The sequence below is a fragment of the Lissotriton vulgaris genome, chromosome 7 (assembly GCF_964263255.1).
Source record: "Lissotriton vulgaris chromosome 7, aLisVul1.2, whole genome shotgun sequence".
In the NCBI taxonomy this organism is placed as follows: domain Eukaryota; kingdom Metazoa; phylum Chordata; class Amphibia; order Caudata; family Salamandridae; genus Lissotriton; species Lissotriton vulgaris.
Window position 1 is genome coordinate 1,598,083,229 of NC_141695.1, and position 22,653 is coordinate 1,598,105,881.

The 22,653-nt window shown below is 46.3% G+C and overlaps 1 protein-coding gene across 3 annotated transcripts in view; it reads right to left on the reverse strand.

The window, feature by feature from the left end:
- ZBP1 (Z-DNA binding protein 1) overlaps positions 1–22,653 on the reverse strand; it is a 236,830-nt gene that overhangs the window by 114,007 nt on the left and 100,170 nt on the right. For all 3 annotated transcript variants that reach the window (XM_086932516.1, XM_086932514.1, XM_086932515.1), the window contains exon 3: positions 18,425–18,517. In XM_086932516.1, the coding sequence (XP_086788642.1) occupies positions 18,425–18,517 (93 nt within the window). The remainder of the gene's footprint in view (positions 1–18,424; positions 18,518–22,653) is intronic.

Below are 22,653 nucleotides of genomic sequence, written 5' to 3' on the forward strand. Positions count from 1 at the left end.
ATAGTGTGAAGTTGTTCTCTTAATTTACCCTGTTTAGCCACGTTTTCCTGCTGTCCCTCTGGACAGGCAGCCCTAGTTAAGGCCAGCTCAACTTCCTTCATCTCAACCTCCTTGTATGTCACCTCCTCTCTATATTTTTTATTTCTAAACCTTGGCCTGCTCGTGATCACACCTCTTACGAAAGCTTTCAAAGAGTCCCAGACGACAGCAGTCCCGTACGAACCTATATTGGACTCCAAGAAACTATCTGTCTTCTGAGCTAGGTACCTCATCTGGTCCTCATCGAGCAAAAGAGCTCAATCAAACGTCCAGAATCTGGAAGGTTGACTTCCCATCAGAACCAGGTCCAGGGAGACCTCTGAGTGATCAGACAAATGAGGGGTCAGATATCTGATACCTTTGGTCTTGCCCCTCAAGCTTTGACTTACCAGGATGTAGTCGATTCCATATTTATTATTGTAGTATAAGACACCTGGCTGAGAGTCCGATCTTTCTCTCCAGATATCAGAGAGTCCTGTTTGTACCATTATAGGCTGGAGCTACGCCTGGGACTTAGAGGGAACCCTCGCTCTGCTGCTTGACGACTTGTCTAGTTTAGGAGCCAAGACGATATTAAAATCACCTGCCATAATAACAGGATCCGGATAATACAAAATGTTCGAAAAAATTGTTTTGAGGGAAGAAGGATCGTCTTGGTTTGGGCCATAGTATCCCACCAAGGTGAGCAAGGGGTGTGAGACCGTCACCTTTGACATGACACACCTGCCACATGGGTCAACCAAAGAATTTAACACACTAGCATTTGCTTGTTCCTTGATCAGTATAGCAATGCCCTGATATTGGCGGTCTGGTTGGAACAAATCAGATGATCCACCCATTTTTGTTTTTTTAATATTGCCATGATCTCCTCCTTAATAAGGTGCATTTCCTGAAGAATAATGACCTGCCCAGGAGAGTCTTTAATGTATTGTAAAATTTTAGACCTCCTAGCTTTCACGCGCAGGCTATTAATATTCCATAAAAGAATCTGAATGACCTTCATTGAGGCAGAAACTTGGAGGAGCTGATCGGACCAAGGCCAAGACCCAAAAGGAGCCAACACCTGACCAACCGCAACACATCTAGGACAGCCGTAACAAACATTAAGGCGAATGAAGAAATATTCTGTTTTTTACCCCTAAGTGCCCCACAGCCCCTTGCCCCCACCTGAACCCCACCCCACACCAGCTCATGCCCGGAGAACCCACCCCCCATTTACTAGACAAAAGTATTCCAGAAGCTGCACCCCAGAGCAACCCGCCTCATCCAAAAAAAAATTAAAGATTATAAGAAGAGTTGAAGAATGGAAAAATAAATCCAGAGGAGACAACAGGAGTTGAAGCCCAACCCTAATGTCCACTGGGAAGCTATGAGCAAAATACCCCATATTCAATGCCATCTCTACCTAACACTTGGAAACATAAACATGGGTGAGTAAAGAAGTGTAGGTTACCAAAGTAGGGGGAGAGATACATGAGATGAGGAAGATACCGTAGAAAAAGGGGATCCCCGACTAGACCTCAGCCTTCCCCATAATAGCGAGCAGCTCATCTGCCTCCTCACATTGTGCATTTTGTTTTTATACATAATTTTAAGGGTAGTTGGAAACTTGAGTTGGGCAACAGCACCAAGCCTCCTAAAGTCATCCAGGTTCCTGCCCAACTCCCATTGCCTGTCATGAGTTGCTCAGGCCAAATCAGATCGATTTTCAAATGAGAAGTCTTTGGCCTTCAGTGACTTGTGCATGAGAGACAAATTAAGTATTTTCTCCTTCAGAGAGTAGGTATGAAAATTTACAAGGATCTTCCTTGGCTTGCATCTATTGGGATTCCTCCTAAAGGGGTTTCTATGAATTCTCTGAATGTCATTCCTCAGCTCATCCTCCGATTGTTCCAATTCAAGAGATTCCTTTAGGGGTGCGATCATGAAGGACTTGAGGTCATTCCCCTCCCTCCCCTCGGGGCCATTCAAAATGCGTAGGTTACTCCTTTGAAAATTGTTCTCCAGCATTTCAACAAGGGGTGGTGAGGGACAGAGTCTCTGAATTAAGCAGAAAGCTCTCACCCAGTCAAAAGATCAGGGCTAGATCCAACACCGTTTTTTAGCTCACTGCACCATCCCAGTTTCAGAACCTGGCTGTATGCAAATTAGTCTGTTCCTGTCCCAGTGCATGATGGGAACAGGGCAAACCAAACTACAAAAGCCAATTCTTACACTGGGAAGGAAACAAGCTCCCGGGGACCGGTTTCTGGCATTACAGCCGTCTTCGGCCCGGTTTGCTTGAATCCTGATGGTGCAATGAGCAAGGGTCTCACATCTGAGAATACCCTTCCACGCTTAGGGTGGACAAAAATATTTACAACAAGGGGTGGTGAGGGACAGAGTCTCTGAATTAAGCAGAAAGCTCTCACCCAGTCAAAAGATCAGGGCTAGATCCAACACCGTTTTTTAGCTCACTGCACCATCCCAGTTTCAGAACCTGGCTGTATGCAAATTAGTCTGTTCCTGTCCCAGTGCATGATGGGAACAGGGCAAACCAAACTACAAAAGCCAATTCTTACACTGGGAAGGAAACAAGCTCCCGGGGACCGGTTTCTGGCATTACAGCCGTCTTCGGCCCGGTTTGCTTGAATCCTGATGGTGCAATGAGCAAGGGTCTCACATCTGAGAATACCCTTCCACGCTTAGGGTGGACAAAAATATTTACAACAAGGGGTGGTGAGGGACAGAGTCTCTGAATTAAGCAGAAAGCTCTCACCCAGTCAAAAGATCAGGGCTAGATCCAACACCGTTTTTTAGCTCACTGCACCATCCCAGTTTTAGAACCTGGCTGTATGCAAATTAGTCTGTTCCTGTCCCAGTGCATGATGGGAACAGGGCAAACCAAACTACAAAAGCCAATTCTTACACTGGGAAGGAAACAAGCTCCCGGGGACCGGTTTCTGGCATTACAGCCGTCTTCGGCCCGGTTTGCTTGAATCCTGATGGTGCAATGAGCAAGGGTCTCACATCTGAGAATACCCTTCCACGCTTAGGGTGGACAAAAATATTTACAACAAGGGGTGGTGAGGGACAGAGTCTCTGAATTAAGCAGAAAGCTCTCACCCAGTCAAAAGATCAGGGCTAGATCCAACACCGTTTTTTAGCTCACTGCACCATCCCAGTTTCAGAACCTGGCTGTATGCAAATTAGTCTGTTCCTGTCCCAGTGCATGATGGGAACAGGGCAAACCAAACTACTGGCTTGGTAGTTTAGTCTGCCCTGTTCCCATGATGCACTGGGCCAGGGACAGACTGATTTGCATATAGCCAGGTTCTGAGCTGGGATGGGGCAGTGAGATAAATAACGGTGATGGATCAAGCCCTGATCTTTGGACTGGGTAAGAGTGGTCTGCTCAATTCAGACACTCTGTTCATCACCACCCCCTTTTCTGAATCGTTTTTGGCCACTATAGGTGTGGCAGGGTATACTCAGACATGAGTCCCTTTCTCACTGCTCCATCAGGATTCAAGCAAGCCGGGCCGAAGACAGCTGAAATGCCAGAAACCGGTCCCCGGTAGCTTGTCTCCTTTCTGGTGAAGAATTGGCTTGGTAGTTTAGTCTGCCCTGTTCCCATGATGCACTGGGCCAGGGACAGACTGATTTGCATATAGCCAGGTTCTGAGCTGGGATGGGGCAGTGAGATAAATAACGGTGATGGATCAAGCCCTGATCTTTGGACTGGGTAAGAGTGGTCTGCTCAATTCAGACACTCTGTTCATCACCACCCCCTTTTCTGAATCGTTTTTGGCCACTATAGGTGTGGCAGGGTATACTCAGACATGAGTCCCTTTCTCACTGCTCCATCAGGATTCAAGCAAGCCGGGCCGAAGACGGCTGAAATGCCAGAAACCGGTCCCCGGTAGCTTGTCTCCTTTCTGGTGAAGAATTGGCTTGGTAGTTTAGTCTGCCCTGTTCCCATGATGCACTGGGCCAGGGACAGACTGATTTGCATATAGCCAGGTTCTGAGCTGGGATGGGCAGTGAGATAAATAACGGTGATGGATCAAGCCCTGATCTTTGGACTGGGTAAGAGTGGTCTGCTCAATTCAGACACTCTGTTCATCACCACCCCCTTTTCTGAATCGTTTTTGGCCACTATAGGTGTGGCAGGGTATACTCAGACATGAGTCCCTTTCTCACTGCTCCATCAGGATTCAAGCAAGCCGGGCCGAAGACGGCTGAAATGCCAGAAACCGGTCCCCGGTAGCTTGTCTCCTTTCTGGTGAAGAATTGGCTTGGTAGTTTAGTCTGCCCTGTTCCCATGATGCACTGGGCCAGGGACAGACTGATTTGCATATAGCCAGGTTCTGAGCTGGGATGGGGCAGTGAGATAAATAACGGTGATGGATCAAGCCCTGATCTTTGGACTGGGTAAGAGTGGTCTGCTCAATTCAGACACTCTGTTCATCACCACCCCCTTTTCTGAATCGTTTTTGGCCACTATAGGTGTGGCAGGGTATACTCAGACATGAGTCCCTTTCTCACTGCTCCATCAGGATTCAAGCAAGCCGGGCCGAAGACGGCTGAAATGCCAGAAACCGGTCCCCGGTAGCTTGTCTCCTTTCTGGTGAAGAATTGGCTTGGTAGTTTAGTCTGCCCTGTTCCCATGATGCACTGGGCCAGGGACAGACTGATTTGCATATAGCCAGGTTCTGAGCTGGGATGGGGCAGTGAGATAAATAACGGTGATGGATCAAGCCCTGATCTTTGGACTGGGTAAGAGTGGTCTGCTCAATTCAGACACTCTGTTCATCACCACCCCCTTTTCTGAATCGTTTTTGGCCACTATAGGTGTGGCAGAGTATACTCAGACATGAGTCCCTTTCTCACTGCTCCATCAGGATTCAAGCAAGCCGGGCCGAAGACGGCTGAAATGCCAGAAACCGGTCCCCGGTAGCTTGTCTCCTTTCTGGTGAAGAATTGGCTTGGTAGTTTAGTCTGCCCTGTTCCCATGATGCACTGGGCCAGGGACAGACTGATTTGCATATAGCCAGGTTCTGAGCTGGGATGGGGCAGTGAGATAAATAACGGTGATGGATCAAGCCCTGATCTTTGGACTGGGTAAGAGTGGTCTGCTCAATTCAGACACTCTGTTCATCACCACCCCCTTTTCTGAATCGTTTTTGGCCACTATAGGTGTGGCAGGGTATACTCAGACATGAGTCCCTTTCTCACTGCTCCATCAGGATTCAAGCAAGCCGGGCCGAAGACGGCTGAAATGCCAGAAACCGGTCCCCGGTAGCTTGTCTCCTTTCTGGTGAAGAATTGGCTTGGTAGTTTAGTCTGCCCTGTTCCCATGATGCACTGGGCCAGGGACAGACTGATTTGCATATAGCCAGGTTCTGAGCTGGGATGGGGCAGTGAGATAAATAACGGTGATGGATCAAGCCCTGATCTTTGGACTGGGTAAGAGTGGTCTGCTCAATTCAGACACTCTGTTCATCACCACCCCCTTTTCTGAATCGTTTTTGGCCACTATATGTGTGGCAGGGTATACTCAGACATGAGTCCCTTTCTCACTGCTCCATCAGGATTCAAGCAAGCCGGGCCGAAGACGGCTGAAATGCCAGAAACCGGTCCCCGGTAGCTTGTCTCCTTTCTGGTGAAGAATTGGCTTGGTAGTTTAGTCTGCCCTGTTCCCATGATGCACTGGGCCAGGGACAGACTGATTTGCATATAGCCAGGTTCTGAGCTGGGATGGGGCAGTGAGATAAATAACGGTGATGGATCAAGCCCTGATCTTTGGACTGGGTAAGAGTGGTCTGCTCAATTCAGACACTCTGTTCATCACCACCCCCTTTTCTGAATCGTTTTTGGCCACTATAGGTGTGGCAGGGTATACTCAGACATGAGTCCCTTTCTCACTGCTCCATCAGGATTCAAGCAAGCCGGGCCGAAGACGGCTGAAATGCCAGAAACCGGTCCCCGGTAGCTTGTCTCCTTTCTGGTGAAGAATTGGCTTGGTAGTTTAGTCTGCCCTGTTCCCATGATGCACTGGGCCAGGGACAGACTGATTTGCATATAGCCAGGTTCTGAGCTGGGATGGGGCAGTGAGATAAATAACGGTGATGGATCAAGCCCTGATCTTTGGACTGGGTAAGAGTGGTCTGCTCAATTCAGACACTCTGTTCATCACCACCCCCTTTTCTGAATCGTTTTTGGCCACTATAGGTGTGGCAGGGTATACTCAGACATGAGTCCCTTTCTCACTGCTCCATCAGGATTCAAGCAAGCCGGGCCGAAGACGGCTGAAATGCCAGAAACCGGTCCCCGGTAGCTTGTCTCCTTTCTGGTGAAGAATTGGCTTGGTAGTTTAGTCTGCCCTGTTCCCATGATGCACTGGGCCAGGGACAGACTGATTTGCATATAGCCAGGTTCTGAGCTGGGATGGGGCAGTGAGATAAATAACGGTGATGGATCAAGCCCGGATCTTTGGACTGGGTAAGAGTGGTCTGCTCAATTCAGACACTCTGTTCATCACCACCCCCTTTTCTGAATCGTTTTTGGCCACTATAGGTGTGGCAGGGTATACTCAGACATGAGTCCCTTTCTCACTGCTCCATCAGGATTCAAGCAAGCCGGGCCGAAGACGGCTGAAATGCCAGAAACCGGTCCCCGGTAGCTTGTCTCCTTTCTGGTGAAGAATTGGCTTGGTAGTTTAGTCTGCCCTGTTCCCATGATGCACTGGGCCAGGGACAGACTGATTTGCATATAGCCAGGTTCTGAGCTGGGATGGGGCAGTGAGATAAATAACGGTGATGGATCAAGCCCTGATCTTTGGACTGGGTAAGAGTGGTCTGCTCAATTCAGACACTCTGTTCATCACCACCCCCTTTTCTGAATCGTTTTTGGCCACTATAGGTGTGGCAGGGTATACTCAGACATGAGTCCCTTTCTCACTGCTCCATCAGGATTCAAGCAAGCCGGGCCGAAGACGGCTGAAATGCCAGAAACCGGTCCCCGGTAGCTTGTCTCCTTTCTGGTGAAGAATTGGCTTGGTAGTTTAGTCTGCCCTGTTCCCATGATGCACTGGGCCAGGGACAGACTGATTTGCATATAGCCAGGTTCTGAGCTGGGATGGGGCAGTGAGATAAATAACGGTGATGGATCAAGCCCTGATCTTTGGACTGGGTAAGAGTGGTCTGCTCAATTCAGACACTCTGTTCATCACCACCCCCTTTTCTGAATCGTTTTTGGCCACTATAGGTGTGGCAGGGTATACTCAGACATGAGTCCCTTTCTCACTGCTCCATCAGGATTCAAGCAAGCCGGGCCGAAGACGGCTGAAATGCCAGAAACCGGTCCCCGGTAGCTTGTCTCCTTTCTGGTGAAGAATTGGCTTGGTAGTTTAGTCTGCCCTGTTCCCATGATGCACTGGGCCAGGGACAGACTGATTTGCATATAGCCAGGTTCTGAGCTGGGATGGGGCAGTGAGATAAATAACGGTGATGGATCAAGCCCTGATCTTTGGACTGGGTAAGAGTGGTCTGCTCAATTCAGACACTCTGTTCATCACCACCCCCTTTTCTGAATCGTTTTTGGCCACTATATGTGTGGCAGGGTATACTCAGACATGAGTCCCTTTCTCACTGCTCCATCAGGATTCAAGCAAGCCGGGCCGAAGACGGCTGAAATGCCAGAAACCGGTCCCCGGTAGCTTGTCTCCTTTCTGGTGAAGAATTGGCTTGGTAGTTTAGTCTGCCCTGTTCCCATGATGCACTGGGCCAGGGACAGACTGATTTGCATATAGCCAGGTTCTGAGCTGGGATGGGGCAGTGAGATAAATAACGGTGATGGATCAAGCCCTGATCTTTGGACTGGGTAAGAGTGGTCTGCTCAATTCAGACACTCTGTTCATCACCACCCCCTTTTCTGAATCGTTTTTGGCCACTATAGGTGTGGCAGGGTATACTCAGACATGAGTCCCTTTCTCACTGCTCCATCAGGATTCAAGCAAGCCGGGCCGAAGACGGCTGAAATGCCAGAAACCGGTCCCCGGTAGCTTGTCTCCTTTCTGGTGAAGAATTGGCTTGGTAGTTTAGTCTGCCCTGTTCCCATGATGCACTGGGCCAGGGACAGACTGATTTGCATATAGCCAGGTTCTGAGCTGGGATGGGGCAGTGAGATAAATAACGGTGATGGATCAAGCCCTGATCTTTGGACTGGGTAAGAGTGGTCTGCTCAATTCAGACACTCTGTTCATCACCACCCCCTTTTCTGAATCGTTTTTGGCCACTATAGGTGTGGCAGGGTATACTCAGACATGAGTCCCTTTCTCACTGCTCCATCAGGATTCAAGCAAGCCGGGCCGAAGACGGCTGAAATGCCAGAAACCGGTCCCCGGTAGCTTGTCTCCTTTCTGGTGAAGAATTGGCTTGGTAGTTTAGTCTGCCCTGTTCCCATGATGCACTGGGCCAGGGACAGACTGATTTGCATATAGCCAGGTTCTGAGCTGGGATGGGGCAGTGAGATAAATAACGGTGATGGATCAAGCCCGGATCTTTGGACTGGGTAAGAGTGGTCTGCTCAATTCAGACACTCTGTTCATCACCACCCCCTTTTCTGAATCGTTTTTGGCCACTATAGGTGTGGCAGGGTATACTCAGACATGAGTCCCTTTCTCACTGCTCCATCAGGATTCAAGCAAGCCGGGCCGAAGACGGCTGAAATGCCAGAAACCGGTCCCCGGTAGCTTGTCTCCTTTCTGGTGAAGAATTGGCTTGGTAGTTTAGTCTGCCCTGTTCCCATGATGCACTGGGCCAGGGACAGACTGATTTGCATATAGCCAGGTTCTGAGCTGGGATGGGGCAGTGAGATAAATAACGGTGATGGATCAAGCCCTGATCTTTGGACTGGGTAAGAGTGGTCTGCTCAATTCAGACACTCTGTTCATCACCACCCCCTTTTCTGAATCGTTTTTGGCCACTATAGGTGTGGCAGGGTATACTCAGACATGAGTCCCTTTCTCACTGCTCCATCAGGATTCAAGCAAGCCGGACCGAAGACGGCTGAAATGCCAGAAACCGGTCCCCGGTAGCTTGTCTCCTTTCTGGTGAAGAATTGGCTTGGTAGTTTAGTCTGCCCTGTTCCCATGATGCACTGGGCCAGGGACAGACTGATTTGCATATAGCCAGGTTCTGAGCTGGGATGGGGCAGTGAGATAAATAACGGTGATGGATCAAGCCCTGATCTTTGGACTGGGTAAGAGTGGTCTGCTCAATTCAGACACTCTGTTCATCACCACCCCCCTTTTCTGAATCGCTCCAGCATTTCAAGCCTGTCCCGAAGAGCCACCTCCTCCCTTTTAAGAGTGACTATGTCAGCTTTAACTACTCCGAGATGGTCTTTTAACTCCCCACAGTACACCCTAAAGTCTCAGTCCTAGCGTTTAAGAGATCCACTTTCCTCTCTAAGGATCAAAGAAACTCCTAATCTCTCCTTGATTGGCTGCTGATGCCTCAAACCCCCTTTTAATGTCCACCAAGAGTGAAGCAAGGAGGGCCTCCACGGAAGCCACCTGGGGTCCCACTGCCCCATGGGCCATCGCACCTACATCAGAATCAGCTCCAAAGCCTCCTGCCGCCCCCTGGGACACTTCCTGAGATACAACTTGAAGCCCCTGCCCTTCAGCCCTCTTTCCTTTATCCATATGCAATGTAGCAGGGCTCTCAATACTTAAGGTTAGGGTTTCTCCTGAAAGCAGGGGGCCACCAGATACCTTCATCGAATGTCTGACATAATATCGACAGACAAAATATCTACATACAAAAATATCGGCACAAAAATATCGAAATCAAAAATATCGGGGTCATATCTTCATAAAGGTAAGTACAAAAATATCGAAAAATTAATATCGTAGTACAAAAATATCGAAATTAAAAATATTGTTTTTTTAAATGTATTATTAATAATGTAAAAATAATTGTAAAATACATATAATTTTACAAATATTAAATAAAAATATTAAAACATAATTAAAAAATTAAAACTAATACATATACATTTAAAATAAATTAAACACTTAATAATTTAATGTAATTTTATTTTTTTTAATTTCATTTAATTGATTTAATTTAAATTTATTTTATTTTTACCCTGTACGCCTGTACCCCAAAAACCCAAAACTGACCCTGAACCCTAAAAATATCCCTGTACCCCAAAAACCCAAAACTGACCCTGAACCCTAAAAATACCCCTTTACCCAAGAACTGAAAACTGACCCTGAACCCAAAAAATACCCCTTTACCCAAGAACTGAAAACTGACCCTGAACCCAAAAAATACCCCTTTACCCAAAAACTGAAAACTGACCCTGAACCCTAAAAATACCCCTTTACCCAAAAACTGAAAACTGACCCTGAACCCTAAAATACCCCTTTACCCAAAAACTGAAAACTGACCCTGAACCCTAAAAATACCCCTTTACCCAAGAACTGAAAACTGACCCTGAACCCTAAAAATACTCCTTTACCCAAAATTAATTAATATTATTTAATTACCAATTAAATATTAATTAACAATAACAATAAAGTAAATATATTAGCACATTAGCTGTAATTAATTTAATTTAATAATTAATATTATTTTTCCCCAATTAATTAATTAAGAATAACAAAAAATTATATATAAAAAATTACTCTAATTAATGTAATTAACTAATTAATATTATTTAATTATCAACTAATTAATAATTAAAAATATGTACAAAATTATAATAATTAATTAACTAATTAATAATAATTAATTAACTAATTAATAATAATTAATTACCAATTAATTATTCATTAAAAATATTTACAAACATATATTAATTAATTAATTATTATTAAAATACTTCCCACCCGATTCCCCTATAAACCCATAACCCGCTACAGAACATATTTATCAATTAATCAATTAATTAAAATTAATTAAAAATTAATTCTCAATTAATTAATTAATAATTCCTACTAATTAATAATTAATTTAACATAATTAAATTACTTCCCACCCTATTCCCCTATAAACCCACAATCCGCTACAGTACTAAAAGACAATATTTAATTAAATTACATTAGAAATAAATAATAAAACATAATAAATACAATATAATATACACAAAATTTATTTAAAAATTGATATTAGTAACATCGAAATTATTTATTTTTATATTATTGACATCGATATTTAAAACTTCGATATTACTAATATCATACTAATATCGATATTAAGACTGTCGATATTACTTACCTTCTATATTATGTCCCATCGATATTTAAACTTCGATATAATTGTATATCGAAATTTAAAACTCGATATTTTGTCTGTGTACCACCTTCATCACAACAGAATCCGATCTAGAGTCGACTGGCCCTACTGACCCTCTTCTAAAAAGCCTCACCTTGCTTTGCAAGATTCAAAACTTCTGGTTGCACTTTAAAATAGGACGTAAATGAGGGCCTAATCCTGAGTTTAGTGTCTGAAGGAGTGCTTTTGGCCCTACCAGGTTTTGCTCTCCTTCCCTTGACTTTGCTGCACAGAAAAGTAGAGCTGCTGTTCCGTGGGGCAACACTAAAGGTGCTTGTGGCACTTCTAATTCCCTGGCTCTTCCCGATGCTGCCTATACTTGTGCCTAAAATGCCCCCAGAGAGTTGTTTAGGGCTTTTCCCGGTAATTTTGATTTTACTGGACCCTGGGTCCCACTCCACGTTTTTTACCTTTCCTGGTAGCCTTAATGATGGTGGGAGCAATGGATGTAACAGAAGCACTTCTCACCTGGGACTGGGAGTCGGCCAAGACCCCCTGGCCTCCCTGTAACTGCTTCAGCTGCACCAGTGCCCCAGCGGACCACGCACAGTCGGGTGTTTCCTCCACTTCAGACTCCAGACCTCCAACGGCACACCCCAGCATGGAAAGAACGCGACCAGGGCCGGACTGGAAACCAAAACCGGGCCTGGCAAAGTGGTTGACCGCCCACCACCCCCACCCCCCGGTTGGGGGGTTGGGAGTGCAGCCAAGCTCTTTGCCAGGGCAGGTTTTTGGCCGATTTTGTTACAGGGCTGCTAAAACGGCCCTGTAACAAAAACGGCCCCAAGGGGCCCAAAACCGGCCCCCACCCTTACGGCCGACCAGGGGATTACCCGGTCCCCACAACGGCCAGTCCAGCCCTGCGACCAGTGCTGCCTCTGTCGCAAGTTGCCCGGAGGAGACGCGAGCCGTTGCTCTGCGGCCCCTCCTGAGCTCCAGCGCTGCCGCCGCCCACCGTGACATGCGGGGAGAAACTGGGGCTGCCGAGACTCCGTGACACATCCGCAGCAGAGATGTGGGAAGAAACACCAAAGGAACGGAGTAAGGTCCCCGGTGCGGGCAGAGCAACAAACTACTCAGAACCGTCTGGAAGGCATAGGCGCCTGGCGGGTTATCCGAGTGCAAGCGGCAGCTCAGCTAGCGGCCGCCATGTTCCCCTACGCAGGCCTCAGTTTTAATTGGCACTGGTGTTCCCCATAAAAATGAATTTTTTTGTACCCTGCACCTTAATTCCACGCACCAGCTTTGGTCCATTCGTAAATATGGTTTTCCTCAAAGACTCTCTTAAGAAGCGTCCCCAGTTTAATGGTCCAAAGAGTTTCCTCCTGCTGTTTTTGAAGAATAAAAGTATTTAGAGTCCAAACTGGCTCAGATCCTCCAAGCCTGGAATCGGGATCTCCAGGCAAAAAAACGTGTGGACCCTACAGAGGTCCTGATAGTGTTTACTGCTTGAGGGAAGACCTTAAATGTGGTGCTTTTCATAGTATGAAAGTCCATACAACATGTGGTCATTCTTATACAAACCTGATGATATTACCAAATCGTAAAGCAACATGGTTTCTATTTTGTTCGGTCGGAGCCTATGCTGAAGGCAGGCATGTCTCTTGCACCCGCTCACTCCATAAAAGTTGTTTGATCTCTAATTGTTCTCCACCAGAGCATTTACTACATTTAATAATTTTTCATTATTATGCATATTGCACTTAATGAAAATAACGCGGTGCCGTGGGCTTGGCATAATATATGGTTAGAATGCATTCTGCTCATCTTTCACTGACATGGGCACCATCTCCAGGAGGAATTACATGTTTTTGCAGCCTCTAGCTTTTGGCAGAGATGCCATATTTGATTGGGCAAAGGGCAAAGAAATACATACTAAAAGTGCTGCCATCAACAGTGGAGCCTCTTTTTTAAAGGGGAATGTAAACCAACGAGAGCCAGAAGGCAAAGAGATGAGACCTAAAAAGGCATACTATGTGAACAAGACACACAGGGCCAGAGATAGCTTAAGTTCTTGGATCCTGGAGGTGACTTACCACCTTAGGCGAGGGACATGTGAGAGTCCAGAACAGAAGCACTACAGAGGGAAAGGGTAAGTCCCAAGGTGAAAATGTCTAGAGCAGCGGAGTATGGCATGGAGCATTACAAACCCCCTACAACATCATGGCAAGCACTGATCGCTGGTGGAGGGGCGGCAGCTGGGGGTGGGAGGTTGGGGGTGAGGTTAAATATTTTAAAAATCCAAGCTACTCGCTTTCCGCATCCTCCTTGCTGCCCCTCCTGGTTGCGTCTCTCCTCCTCCCGCCGGCAGGAACAGGAAGCAGACTGGAAGCACCCAGACTGTGGAGAAGTGTGGCTCAATGATTAGAGCGGCAGACCCTGATGCAGAGGTCTAGCCCGGGACCAGGGTTCAATTCCCCGCCTCGGCGGGTCTTGGGCTCAAACATTCCATGGACCTGATAATTCTTGCCTCGGTGCCTATTCCAATCATGGAGTCCCACTCTGCAACTCTGGGCAATAGCTTGCTTAATCTCCACAACGGCCCCCACAACGCTAAGGATGCCTGGCCTCCACCTTGGGGGTGCCCAGGAGTGGACGCCTCACAGGGAAAGCCAGGATGGGTTCCACAGCAGTATTCGTACAAGCGCCTTGAGACCCTTGCGGGTGAGTAGTGCGCTATACAAGTATCAATTTACATTTTAGACTCATCTGAGCCAATCACAATGCTGCAATGCAGCACTGTGACTAGTCTGAGCTCTGAGGCTCGGGGCTCAGGCGGGACATGGGGGCCAGGGCATGTTCTCCACCCAGGCTGTAAGGCAGCATGGGTGGCGAAGAGGGAAAGTGCGCATGACTGTTATGGTCGACCCGTGAGGGCCGGCCAAGCAGTCATGTGCACTTAGGAGGGGGGGCAAACCACTCCTTGGCTGCTCTATCAGCCCCGCCCTGCCTCGCAATGCTTAGCTGCCATGCACTAAAAAGGAACAAACAAAATGATATTAACTGAGTTATTATCATTTTCCTATAGTGCTGAAAAAAACAGTGAGGCGATGCTCCTCCGCCTTAGCAGAGCACTGCCCTACACGACTCCACGTGAAAAAGTAGACTGCAGCTACATCTTTTTCAAAAACATCGATTCCAACATTGCACAAACATAAACATTACATCAAGATTTTCCTACATATATTTCAACCCTCATTTAATTCCTAAATACAGCCAAACTTCGTACCAGATATATATATTTTTTTTAATTCTTTTTATTAATATATAACAAACAATGAAACAAAATTAACAAATGCATCAGGGTAGATCGACGTTATTTCTGCAGTGCTCGGAGCAGAGGAAGTCTCGCAAACAGAATATGATACAAAGAATGGTATAGAATATTGAATCAAGGGGAACCCTGAGTGTCCGAATCAGACCGCTCGGCTGGGGGAGCACAAATGTCGCCACGGTAAGCATTCCACGGCCCCCAAACCTCTATCCACTTTTCAGGGCAGCCCCTCGCAACATATACGGCATGCTCCCGGAACATACACCAGTCCAGATCCTGGGCCCATTTAGTGTGCTGCGGTGGTTGAGTTGCTCCCCAAAGCTCTGCTATATTACGCTTCGCAATCATGCAGGCCAGTGTGACCCATTGCTTTAGGTATTGATTGAGGTCCGTGGGTTCCCAGATATTCAAGAGACAGCTGCGCGCTTCCAACCGCACCTCATAGCCTAGGACCGCGTTCAATGTGTCGTGAGTGGCGCGCCAATAATTCTGAACACTATCGCAGTGCCACAGTATGTTCAAAAACGTCGCAACCTCTCCACAGCCTCTCTTGCATTCGCCATTCGGACTCCATCCCATCCTCACCAGACCCGGACCCGTGACATACGATCTATGTAAGATCTTTAATTGCACCAGACGCAACCTCATCTGTATCGCCACTACTCTAGGGGAGGACACAGCTTCAACCCAATCCTCATCGTCTATCTCCAAACTATCAGCAACCCACGCAACCCTGAGAGACCCCAATGGGTCTTCCATGTGATTAATCAACTTTCGATAGATCAATGAAATGGTTTTCTCTGGTATATGCCCATCCAATACTCGGTCCTCAAGAGGGGAGGCCTCGGGGAGGGTTTCTCCCGGTAGCACATGGGAGAGGAGGGCATGCCTGACCTGCAGATAACGAAACCGCTCATTGTTATGAAGGTGATGTCTCTGCTGGAGCGCTTCCAAAGACAGTATTTCCCATTTCCCCCAGACATCCTTAATCTGACCAATACCTATCAACTCCCACTTGTCAAATCCTTTGGTGGTCCACAGATTGCCCAATTTGGCGGAGCTAAAGAGAGGGGTAGCGAGAGACAATCTCCCTTCCCATCCCAGACTCCTGTTAGCCGCATGCCCGACCTTCACCGCATGCGAGGTGGGGCCCGCGAGCGAAAACCATCCTGGACGATTATACAAAGCCCGAAGGAAATCTCCCCCGGGCGATTGACTACGATCCATAGAATATCCAGGGTCTCCAGGCAAGCCATAAACTATATGGTTAATAGCCACCAACTGGGAGGCCCAATAATATTTCTTCAGATCAGGAAGCCCGATACCACCATCATACCAGGCCAGGGTGAGTTTAGGATAAGCGATACAGGGTCTACCATCCCATATAAGTTGTCTCTGAAGCGCCTCTATCTCCTTAAAATATTTAGCGGGAACAGGGTCCATAGTGTTTTGGAGAGCATATAAAAACCGAGGAGGCGCCAACATTTTAAACAATACCGCTCTGCCCAGGAGAGACAGAGGCAACGCCCTCCAGCGCTGAATATCAGTACGTAATCTTGCCAGTGGAGGCAACAAGTCGTACCAGATATTTTAAGGCTAAGTTAATTTACTATTCTAACTCTTCATAGCATATTTGAGGGCAAGTGCTATATAGTTGTAAATACATTTTTTCAGTAGGCATATATAAATGTTAGGTAGATTTTCTGGTAGCCTACACTTTGAAATCTTGCTCTATGTTTACGTTTTCACATACCACCACTATGACTAGTACATTTCATGTTTTAACTATTTTTTGTATTGAAGATCCGAAACCAGCTCCACATATTTATACAGAGATAATAATTATGGGCCTCATTACGATATCGGTCGCAAAAGCTCCGAATTGCATTTGGTTTGACCGAACCCATGTCTGGAGCCAAGTTTTCGACTGACTCAGAAACATTTCCCACCAATCTATTACAATACAAGGTAGTTGTTCGGTTATTCCAAATTGGTTCTGACCGGCATTCGGGGAGTGCAAGTCGGATGGACCCAAATCGTAGAGCTCTACAGGCCATGCTTCCCACCGACCGATTACGATGTCGGATCCCGACAGTTGTACCGACACGGTCTGTCCGACAAGAATCGGCTGTCAGAAACCGACATTGGGGAGCCTGTAGCAGGCCTCCCCTTCACCTGGGCGCCTCCAGTTGGGACCTGTGGGAGTACCCATGGGTTCCCTCTTTCCAACCCTGCACAGTGTGACAAGCACCAGGGGGTGCCCTCCACAGGGTGCAAGGTTTTACGCACCAACCCCTTCTTTCAATGGGAGCCTGTGTTGTTGGTCGGAACACAGGCTCCCATTAAAGTCAATGGGAGTCCGACAAAACGGTGTTCGGAACCATCGTAATCAGTCAGTCGGACTCCCTGAGCCCGAGACGGTCGGAAACCATTCCGGCAAGGAGTCAGTCAGAATGCTCTCTGACCGACATCATAATGAGGCCCAATGTTTCACAACAAAAAATAGCAAAGCATGTTATGCGATATATAGCCCTCTGATTTGTGGAGTACCTCAGAGTTTGGCCCTCAGCCCGATCCTTTTTAATGTCTATCTCCCCCCCTCGCCCCGCAGGTAAAGCAACACGGTATCAACGTTGTCTCATATGCTGACGACACGCAGCTCGTGTTCTCCTTTCAAGATCACTCAGAGGCCGCATTTTCAAACTTTAGGCAGTGTCTTACGGACATCTCCATATGGATGACATCTAACTGCCTAAAGCTGAATACAGATAAAACAAAGGTGCTATTCTTCAACCAGTCCACCCCCCATTACCCGACGGCTGGTGGCCCACAGAACTCAACCCCCCTCCCCTCCCTGTCCCATCTTCCAGGAATCTGGGTTTGAAACTGGATACTACCTTGTCATGCAAGACCCAGATAGACCTTGTTCCCTCATCCTGCTTCTGGAAGATGAAGGCCCTACGGATATTCCTTCACTTCCTACCAATAAACTGCAGAAAAACAATAGTCCATGCCGTGATTACGTCACAGCTTGACTACGCTAACAGCCTGCACCTGGGTCTGTCAGCATACCTGTTCAGGAAACTGCAAACGGTACAGAACGTGGCAGCCAGGCTTATTAGAAACGTCCCACTAAGGCATCACATCTCCCCTCATCTGCGCAGTCTCCACTGACTGCCCGTCAAGATGAGAACCGAGTTTAAGGCACTGACCCTGGCCTACAGAGCACTCAACAATATAGGCCCACAATACCTAAAGAAGAGAGCCTGAAAATATCATCACTCATGGACCTTAAGATCTAACCACCTAGAGCGCCTTGTCATCCCCCGTTTTTCTCATCCAGAATAGGAGGACGGTCCTTTTCGGTCAAAACCGCAACCTTGTGGAACTCCATGCCTGACCACATCAGAAAAGCCAAATCGGAATCTATCTTCCGGAAGGTTTTGAAGACTTGGCTCTTCAGCCTCCCTTAGCACACAGTGACTCGACAACTCTAGCTGGCCTCCACCTTCCTCTGTATCCGATACCGCCGGGGCACCTCAGTTGGGGGTAGCTGAGCGCTTTATAAGCTTAAAATACATACATATAGGCAAAAACCCTCCATCTCCCTCTCAACATTATTTCTAGAATCCTGCTAAGCGGAGGGCTCTTAATGTGAAATGGAAGGACCGAGATGCGTAATCAAAATTAATATGACAAACATTCTGGCTGTAATATTGTAGGTGAGCTCTTGGAAAGGGCCTAAATAAATCCAATTAAAGATTATGTAAATTCCCATACTTACCAAGCCCAGTGAGTTGAAAATTCGGGGTCATCAAAGAAGATACTTTTTTTTCGATCAGTGCTGTGCATTTTACAGGGACTAGGGAAGTGTTGGCTGAAATACAAAAAAACACAGGGAAAAAAAACGCTGTCAGGTGCCTTTGTTATACGGAAAAGCAAGCCAAGAGCAAAGTCTTCGATCGTTAATGGCGCTCGTTCAAAGGAAACACATGCTTGAGAGCGCCTGAATTTACAAAGAGCTTTTGCTGCTGAGATCGACCTGCATTATTCAACACACCTGGCAAAGAGTTAATTCCAGCAGGTGGCCAGAATAAAAATAAAGCATTTCTGTTTCAATCCATAAGTGGGTCTTGTTCTCGCGCGCCACGCGCGCGCGAGAACAGTCGATGTTCTCACCCAGCCAATCCTCTGAAATGTATGAACTATAAGCGCGCGTAAAAGGTGGCAGTTTGCTTTAATTTGATGTTTTTTGTTCTGGCCCCGGTTGCGGATTCGCGCCTCGCCTGGCAGCGGAGCGTGTTGGCTGTCAGTTTGCTGATGCCATGCCGGCCCCCCAACGACAGCAGAGCTGTCTACAGCCATCATAAGAACGAAAACAATTTAAAAAAGCATTTTGGCTGCAGTGTCTGTGCGTCTTGGAGACGGGAACGCAGATTTAATCAGTGATGCGTAAAACACCTGAGTGCCAAACGAACACCTGTGAGGCTCATGCTAATATTCCTCAACAAGTACCGTTTTTTAAACACATATTTTAGGATTCAGAAAAGCTTGCACAAAAGCCATTTCTTCAGTCAAACTCGCTTTTTAAATTGGCACGAGATCGCGTGGCTGGAGCTAAAAGAAGGTGCCTGGCTTTCTGGACAATATTATCCAAAGACAGACTCAAGAATTAAGGGGTTGTGAGAAAATTGGAACTCCCGTTGAAAAAGTTAAGAATGTTCTCTTTTTTTTAAAAAAAAAACGTTATTTATTCAATTTGAAACAGCAAGTGCGTGGTTGTACACAGATGCCAGCAGAACTTAGGGTCATATGTATGAAGGCAATTTTGCGATCGCAAACACCGAAATTCGCAGAATTACGGGGTTTGAGATCGCAAAATAGGTAAGTGGTACGTATGAAATCAAAACAGCCTTGGAAAATAAGGAATTGCAAATTTGCGATTCCCTATTTTGCAATTGCGTTTAAGGAATCGCCATACAATGTATGAGGCCCAGAAAAAGGGCAATTTGGCCATAAGGAATTGCAAATTACCACCAACTTCAAGTTGGTGGTAATTTGCGATTACTTTGAAAAATGCACTTTTTTGAATTTTTCAAAGTGCCATGTGGCGCACATACATGCCCTTAGGGCATGTATGTGAGCCATATGGGCACACATGCACATTTCAGGGTGCAACGGTGAGGTATTCCTTAATTGTGAATTACAATTTGTAATTCGCAATTAAGGAATATGTAGGATTCGCAAAATTATTTGCAAATCCTACATACATAGCATTTTGCGATTCTCAAATAGCGATTCTCTAAAAATTGCTATTTCAGAATCGCAAAACGTAAGTTTCATACATAAAATGTAAATTGATACTTGTATAGCGCACTACTCACCCGCAAGGGTCTCAAGGCGCTTGTACGAATACCGCTGTGGAACCCATCCTGGCTTTCCCTGTGAGGCTTCCACTCCTGGGGCACCCCCAAGGTGGAGGCCAGGCATCCTTAGCGTTGTGGGGGCCATTGTGGAGATTAAGCAAGCTATTGCCCAGAGTTGCAGAGTTGGACTCCATGATTGGAATAGGCACCGAGGCAAGAATTATCAGGTCCGTGGAATTTTGAGCCCAAGACCCGCCGAGGCAGGGAATTGAACCCTGGTCCCGGGCTAGACCTCTGCATCAGGGTCTGCCACTCTAATCATTAGGCCACACTTAATCAACACATTGTCCAGAAAAAAAAATTCTAGTTCCATGATTTTCCTATAGCCTGAAGCATTAGGTGGCATAGAAAAAGTGCAAGCACACACAAACTTAACCTGCAGCCACATGTGGTCGAGTGTTGACTAAATGATAATTACAGTAGCTAGCAGCAGAGCAAAGATAAGAGACGGGACTTATGATCGGGGCAGCGTTTATCAGGGAAAGGTAGACTGCCCATGGCTAAGTCAAAGTACATCACACCCTGACATATGTAGGAACAGGGCGCAAAAGTAAGGGCACACAAACCCATACTACTCAACTGGCAACAAACAACCCATACATCGCCAGGCACTACACTTTGCAATTTTCATGTTTTCCGCATAATCCTATTTTATACATTTTATAAATTACACATCCCACCCTAAAGCCCTAGGGACACTAAACTAAGGGCCCAGCGGTATCGCAGAGGTTTTTATTGATTTATTTTGAAGGTTTTATATAGCACGAACAAGATCCTTGCGGGTATCAGAACGCTTTACATCTTAACTTGGCACAGCCTGAGCCGAATGTTGTACAGAGTAATAAGTCAGCTCGCACAGTATTTAAGACTGCACTAATTTTAATATGTCTGAGAGATATCTCTAGATCTAGGAAATGTTATTATTCTAATGGGCCTTGTTTTAACACAGTGATTTTATTGTAATGTCCGTGTTATTTATGCTACTTATATGATTTTAAGTAATCACCAGTAGCGGCTCCTGGAGGGAGTGTTGTGGGGCGGTGAGGCAGGGAAGGGGCAGGGTGGGGGGTAGTAAAGTCCGGCATACGGCCGAACAGAGGTAAGTACATAAATAAATAAAACGAATTACATTGCACACGCTGCATCGCCATCGCTGCATCGCCATGGTAATCACATAATAAAACTTTGATTGATTGTGACAGTGGGACCATGCAGCCAACGTCTACAATGGCTCCCTTGTTAGCATTGTGTGGTTAACAAGGAGCAGCAAAATGAGTCAAAGGAAAGCCATTTCCAGCTTCCCGGCACCTATGGCAGGTAGATTATTGGCATATGGGTCTAACTGCGCTAATTGTGCAAGGCACAAGAGAAAATCTCTAATACGAGATCCTGACAAAGAAAAGTTTGACTCACAATAAGAGCTCCTGAAGCTTAAGCCCGTATTTGTTAAAATTTTGCACAGGTTGACGCACAATGTAACCCGACACAAAACACAGTGTTGATTTACTAACCATTTTAAAGATCCGTGGGCACAGCACTACATTTCACTACATTGTGCGAGTGCACACTCAACCTTCAGTAAAGAACCTAGAGAATTCTCTGACGCAATTTAAGTTTTAATGTCCTACCTTTGAAAGCACCTTTATTCAGCTCATTAAAAGCCATAAATTGGTTTAGTTAATTCTCCATTCCCCTATAGTACTGTGGTGTCTATGGTGGTCAGGATGCTATTGGTCACGGCGCTTCAATTGAAATGTTCTGACAAAGATAACAAACTGAAACTGGATCGAGGTCGCAACCTTGTTCTATCAGGGGCACCAATCAGTTGGAAGAGGCTGGATGAACTGTGGCCATTGGTGACTGACAACTTTTATGAGAGTTGAACCAGTGACAGATAATCTAAATGGATGCCACTGCTGTGACCAACCACCAGGTAAGAGAGTCTGCAAGAACGTCTAGCAAAGGGGTGTTGTAAGAACTCAGGTTATAACACCCACACACACGCGCACACGCGCACACACACACACACACACACACACACACACACACACACACACACACACACACACACACACACTCCATAAATAATGTTTGTTAATTTACAAATATGTACATGAGGTCATGGGAATGCCTTTGATGATACCCCCATATCACATCACAACCCTAGTAGTCCTGAACTCTGTAACCTCAATACCCCTCACCTATACCAGTTGCAACATCTCAATATAAAGAAATGCTATCAATAGGGCAGGCCTACTGGCTTTGTCAGGCTGTCATCTCATTGGTTAAAACAGTTATATCATCATTCCACATTGAACCACTATTACAATCAATTGCCACAGTACCAATAGTCACAAGCATTCAATATAATGGTAAATGGTGCATTATCAACATCAACAAATTTAATAAAACAATTTAAATTCAAAACACGTCTCAAAGAGACTTGATTGAATTGTACTGCAGTCATAGAACTAACCACCAAGGACTCACCTCTAAGCATTTCAGAGATCAAATGCAAAAGCTCCAACTCCAGGAGTGCTTAAAACATCAGATCAACCTTTACCCAGGGTCAGGGATTCAATCATCT